Source organism: Oreochromis niloticus, linkage group LG3 (assembly GCF_001858045.2).
Source record: "Oreochromis niloticus isolate F11D_XX linkage group LG3, O_niloticus_UMD_NMBU, whole genome shotgun sequence".
NCBI lineage: Eukaryota > Metazoa > Chordata > Actinopteri > Cichliformes > Cichlidae > Oreochromis > Oreochromis niloticus.
The window spans coordinates 56,854,936-56,861,402 of record NC_031967.2 but is presented as its reverse complement, the minus strand read 5'-3'; the positions used below and the strand labels follow the sequence as shown (position 1 = coordinate 56,861,402).

Genomic DNA, 6,467 nt, shown 5'->3' with positions numbered 1-6,467 from the left:
TACCCGTTTGTGTGAGTTACGCCTGTCGTTGTGTTGTGGTGTAGAAATCAGGGGCAGGAGACGGCGCTGGATCTCTGAGTTCTGTCAATTTCTGCAACATCTAGAAATGCAAACCTGTGAGCTGTGTGTGTCGTGCATCTGCTCGGCCACCTCTCCTCCGGCCGTGCTGGAAGCAGCTGCGTTTGACAGTTTTATCGGCTCTACAATAATCCAACAAATGAAATGTTCAAAAATATCAACTTAAGCACTTCAAAGTCAACAAAAAGCTTAAAACAATTAAATAATATTTCACTGAAAAAACAACAGCTCATGAGAACGATGCACAAAATAATACAGAAACAAACAAATACAACTTATTAACCAGGATCCATGTTTTTGTCACAAACACTGAATCAGCTGATTCACTCTTTATGTTTGTTTGTTTTGTGATCATAGTTCTGGTTTCTGTGTCTTCACTGTGTCCCACGTCTCCTTACTTTGGACTCTGTGTTATATTTCCTGTTTTACTTTGACAGTCCCGTGTTACTGTTTCCTGTCTGGTGTGTGTGATTGGTCCCGGCCGTGTTTCCCTCCTGTCTCCCGTTCCCTGATTACTAAACTGCGTCCACGCCACCGGCGCTCCACAGCTGGATTCCAGGATTTCAGAGCATCCAGCTGTGGTGAGTGATGGAGACACTTTCTCTGCTCCCTCAGTAATCAGGACAGTTTATTGAAAATCAGAACATAAAGGACTGTTTTTCACCTGCCCGTTCTGAACCTGGACATTAAAGACTGCTCAGTTCAAGGACATTAAGCCCAGTGTCAGCCAGCCAATAACAGCCTGTGTTTTTCAGCTCTTTAGGAGTCAGAAATGAGAAAGACACAGACTGCTAACCTCTCCCTGCAGGAAATAAGCTCCGCCTCTTCCTTTCCTGGATATGAGTGATTTGATTCTGACACGAGACACAATGAGTTTTCTGTTTATTGTGACTTAAAGCGAGCAGGCAAAGACACTAAACTGTGTGTTTCCAGCTGAAGCTGCTTTTTGTGTTCCTCCCACAATACTGTCTAAAAGAGTCAGTGAGGAAAACTCAATTTATGCTTCCAAGCTCATTGTTAGAGGGCATATTGTGTTCCTGCAAGTGCTGATTTTGTCTGCATCCCTGAGTTTAGTGAGCTGCCTCCAAGGACTTGTGAAACCCAGTGTGTTAAGGCTGCATCTCCCAGATGTTTCCACCTTTCCAGCACAGACGATAAATGTTCCCACAAAGGCTCAGCCAAAGACTGTTTTATTTTCTGAGTGTTCGCCTCAAGAAATTGCTCAGTGAGCACCTGAGTGTTTCTGGGCCATCGGACACTAACTGGAACTTCAAGTCTGGTTCTGAAGCTGCACATACAAAGACTGTTTCTGGTTGTGGAGACCTGGCTGTTCGAGGGATTGTAATCTCCCCAGGGCCTACCCAGAGGCTGAGCTGCTGACCTCAGCTGACTCTGGAGCCTTGAAGGTAACTAAGTTTGCACCACTCGGGTGAGTCAGCTGCAACAGCCTCCACAGAGAGCTCACGCAAGCTTACCCAGCCTGCTGAGGATTTTATGCTGCTGCTGCCCAAAAGGCATCCTGAGCTGGCTGACAGCCACCCAAAGCTTCAGCTGCCTCAGCCAGGGGTCTCCACACCTGCTGGCCCTGCATCTGCTCCAACTGCGGGCTCCGGAGAGCCGCGCCAGCCACCCATCTCTGCTGGGGCTCCTGTTTGAGAATGTAGGAGTGTAACCTTCAAATATCTGCTCGGCTTGTCAAGATATCACATGAGTCATTCCATGAAAATGGCACAATTTGAGTCCCTCTCACCTCTTATGGTGTATTTCATCTATTGGGTCACCAAACTTTCAATTTAAACAGCTTTACATATATTAAATATTACACTGTATTAAAGTACCCTTTAATACAGTGTAAAAAAAACCGAACTAATTTTTATCTTTTTATGGGAAATAATACAGTTTTTTCATCTGACACCACCTATTTTGTCATGTCCCTCATGACGTTGATGAAAGTTTACTTTGAAAATACCAAATAAAACTCTTTAAAAAGTCAATAAATTTTGATATCAACCTAAACATCTATTTGTGCTCTTTTGTGGTTAATCTTTCTTTTTTTTCAAATGTTATTGTTAATTATTCATTAAAATCACAATTATTCCTGTACCTGACTAACCCTTCAACCCTGTTACATGAATGATCCCACCCCCATAAATACAATGGTGTGATCCAGAATTCCGTATACATCAGGAAGTGACATCACTGAAGTCTTTTGGACAACAAGACCACAGAGACAGGCAAGTTGCTCCATTCTTTTTTATTTTAGTCATTTATCTTGTGATATCGTCAACCTCAATGACTCAACACCGTAACATGAAAAAAAGAGAAAACTGTTACTTATGAAAAATTGTTTTGTTAGTTCATGAATATCTGGTGATTTTGAATTTCATACATGCCATGTGCTCTCTGTCTGGTATTCACTACATTGAGCTGTGGCCAGTTTGTGCAAAAATCTCAACCCTGAGAAAAACAGTCTTCATGTCTTTCTGTATCAAACCGTCTGCAGCTGTTTGAGTCCTTCATGATTGTGAGGAACAGAAAACAGTGAAGACATCGTCACACATCATTCACGGAGAGGCTGTAGTCACAAATCACAGCTGAGACAAAGGCCTGTCTGTAACTTAAGAAAAAGAAGGAGGAATTAAAGCGACTGTTTAAAAACTAAAGATTTCTTTTCTTTTCTCAGTTTCAGACTTTTAAAAATGTTTAAAAAGATCAAAGAGACAAACAGGTTTCATCAGGACAGAGATCACAGCTCAGTCTGAGATGTTTCAGCTCTGATTTATCAGCAGGATTTCTCTGATCGATGTTTTTTATTAGTTTGTATTTTCTGTGATGGTGAATTTGTCAGTTTGTGCTGATGAGTCGGGTGTTTCACCTCCACCAGCTTCTCGTTTAATGGTTTTTTATTATTTCTTCTTTTGCATCGGGTCTGATGACAAACCATTTTCTTGTTACTGGATCAGATATGGTGGATACAGGATTCTCCAGCTCAGCCTGAATGTGCGTTTATTTGATCTCTACATGTCAGTAATGAGGCTGCTGTCTGTTCCTGCTGTGTCAGCAGCTTTGTTTCTCACACTGAAGCTCGTATCAGTCACCGGACAAACCGTCTCTCATCCTCCGTCTTCCTTTTCTCCCGGCCCCACAGACCAGGATGCTGGAGCACATTCCCAGTCTGATGAACGGCATCAAGATGATCCACGTGGTGTCCCAGTACTACACCACCTCAGAGAGGATGAGCTCACTGCTGCTCAAGGTCACCAACCAGATGATCAGCACCTGCAGGAGCTACCTGCTGCAGGGCGTGAGGCGTGTCTGGGAGCACAGCAGGTACCGCAGCACACCTGAAACTTACATTAGACTTAAACTTCTGTTCAGATCGTCATAGAGTTTAGACTCAGACTAACAAATGGACTCAGCAACGTGTGTGTGTGTGTGTGTGTGTGTGTGTGTGTGTGTGTGTGTGTGTGTGTGTGTGTCAGGCCGGTGCTGCTGCAGCAAATCTCTGACTACTGTAATCTGAATGCGGCGTATCAGCGAAGCTTCCACAGCGTCAGAGACAAACTGAGAGGAAACCCTGAGAACAGACAGTTTGACTTCAGGTGATCAGTAACTGACTCTGAGTCAGAGCGTGTCAGCAGCGTCACGCTAACCTTTACAAACGTGTGTGCGTGTTTTCAGTGAGAACTACATCTTCGGGAAGTTTGACTCGCCGTCTGGAGAAGATGGCCGACATGGCGTCCACGCTGGAGAGCCTGGCTGCTCTGCAGAGCATGAAGGTGGATGATTGTCAGATTAGAAACAAGGGACTCCATCAAATATTCATCAATGCACAATAATAATTAGAATAAGACATTTATAATATAAAAATGGTCGAATTAAAGTAAATGCAAAGCTACAGTGATGAATGGACATTTGTAATGATTTTGTATAAATGTATTTCCTCCTTTTATTATTTATTAATTGTGTCAAAAGTCTATTTTCCAGTTCTTCCATTTCAGTGTGACAGAAATGAGACGGATTCAAACTGAGCTCAGGTGTGTTTCAGGTGGAGGGCGTGGAGAAGATCTGTGTTCGCTACCAGACCATCGTCTCCACAACTGAATCCAAGACCTGTGACGTCCTGGATCACCGCAAACTGGAGGTGATTTCAAGGGGAAACAATAGAATAAGATAAAGAGAATAACATACGATACAAAATAGAAAAATACTATATCTGTCATTTATGACAATAATCATTTAATTATACTTTGAATCTCAGTGTTTACGTGAATCCTAGTTTGGGCTTCACAGTATTGGCCAACAATAACAATGATTGATTGGATAATCATTACTCACATTTCTTTTTAAAATCAGCTGAGAAAAGATCTAATTTCAGTTTTTCATCAGAGGTGAAGGTCACCGACTGCCACACAGTCACAGGACTTACAAAGATACAGGAGACTTGATTTTCAGTCTCATGTGCATCCCTGTACTCTGCTGCCAAAACTGAATCTTGATTGATTTGAAATGATTCTGATCATTCTCCACTTTTATCATCATGATCTGTGTTTTTGATTGAGCCTGAATTTCTTCCAGATATCCTTCCTGACAGAAATCTTCTTCTTTTCTTAATCCTGTGTTTGTGGAGCAGCTTTGTGCTTTCAGTGTCTGTAAAAGTGTGTTAAGAAAACAAAAAGGCTCTACAATGTGTTTGTGCTTTAGTGTTTTAATGGTTTCTTCTTCTTTGTAATAATAGAAAAGCTGGTGCTCAGAGGAAGAGGGCGACTTTACTTGGTGTCAGTGAGACAAATGAAAAGAAGCTGAAATGAGTGAGAAGGACGATGAAGGAAACATCTGTGCTGTGTCTGCTCTGTAAGTAGAATCTCTGTGTTTCTTTGAGTTCTTGTACTTTGACTGTCTGCTCTCCTGATAACTGATGATGGAGGAGAAGACATGAAAAACAAAACAGCTGAATAGAAACTACTGACTCTGCAGGACCTGCTGTCCTCAGTCACCATGTTGATCTCAAAAGGTCTCAATCACATCATTCTTCTCCCCTGATGGAAAAACATGTGGTGTTACAGCCGTCACCAATTACAAGCCAAATGTTGTGTATTACAAATGTGTTATTATCATGTAATTGTAAGTGTGTATGCTGTCTTATCATCACATCCTAAAATAAGAGCTCTTTAACACCTCAGCAGAGATCAGGTGCTGTTGTTCTTTTGAACACTTCAGCTTTTAAAACACTGAAAATGATAAGAAATGAGAGGCAGAGTGAAGAGACGGGGCTCGACACACATCCTTGGGGAGCCTATGTTCAGTGTTCTTGTGCTGGACGTGTTGCTGCCGACCTGTCTGCTGTCTTCCTCTCAGGACATCCAGCAGCCAGTTACACAGCGAGGTGCTGATGCCCAGCAGATCCAGTTTGTGAATGAGTCGCTCGGGAAAGATGGTGTTGAACGCTGAAGTCTGTGAACATCATTCTAACGTATGAGTGTCCAGATGTGTGAGGGCTGAATAAGAGGCCAGTTGAAATGGCATCATCGGTCGAGCGGTTTGACCGGTATGTGACTGACATGGATCCAGGTTGGAGGGAAGTTTTGATTTGATGCATGACTAACTGTTCACAGCTCTTCATAATGATGGAGGTGAGTGGGAGCGGACAGTAGTCCTTCATGCAGGAGGGACACGACTACTTCAGTACAGGAATGATGGTGGAGAGTTTGAGGCTTGTGAGAACAACAGCCTGACTCAGTGAAGGATTAAAGATGTCTGGGAAGTATGATTGGACTACAACAACCAACATTCATCAGTCCTATAAATGAGATGGCGAGATTCACACAGGTCACTTTTTGATGGGCGGAGCAATGTAATCACGCACTGACTGATTTGCGCGTTTAGAATTTACACGTTTGGTTTTTAAATGCTTTTCTTGTTTGTTTCACTACTAAAAAGCTACTTTTGGATTATTTCTGTATTTATTTATGTGAGATGTTCTTTTTTATTTTGTAGTTGTTATCTGGTGGAGTGTGTGAGACAGATAAAGACTGGAACGGCCTGTAAACACAGTTATAGTGGAAAAAAGAAGCCAGTTTCTCTGTTTGCCTCCCCACTGTGGTGTTTTTGTTCTACATTTGAATCAAATGTTTGGGTTTTTGTGAACACAGACTGCTGCCTGTGCACTTGTGCCTTCATTAAAAACAAATATTTGATGGAAGTTGAGTCTCTGAAGGCACACAGGTGTTTGTGCCAAGCAGCAGCTCTCTTTAAAACACTTGTTGGTAAAAATGAATCCATTCAGTGTGACTGGACCTTCATGTTCTCTACCTGATCTCCCCTGATGTTACACTACAGTGCTATTGATCCGTATCCATCCCTCCCTGCTCAGCATGACCTCCATGACT

The 6,467-nt window shown here is 42.4% G+C and overlaps 1 protein-coding gene across 1 annotated transcript; it reads left to right on the top strand.

Annotated features, from left to right (window-relative positions):
• The first annotated feature begins 3,119 nt into the window (after positions 1–3,119).
• Positions 3,120–4,844, top strand: LOC109201446 (dynein heavy chain 5, axonemal-like). The gene is made up of 5 exons (XM_019357115.2): positions 3,120–3,408; positions 3,561–3,680; positions 3,760–3,857; positions 4,127–4,222; positions 4,817–4,844. Exons 1-4 carry the CDS (start codon positions 3,233–3,235, stop codon positions 4,180–4,182), a joined length of 450 nt encoding a protein of 149 aa, XP_019212660.1. The 5' UTR covers positions 3,120–3,232; the 3' UTR covers positions 4,183–4,222; positions 4,817–4,844.
• Positions 4,845–6,467: the final 1,623 nt, after the last annotated feature.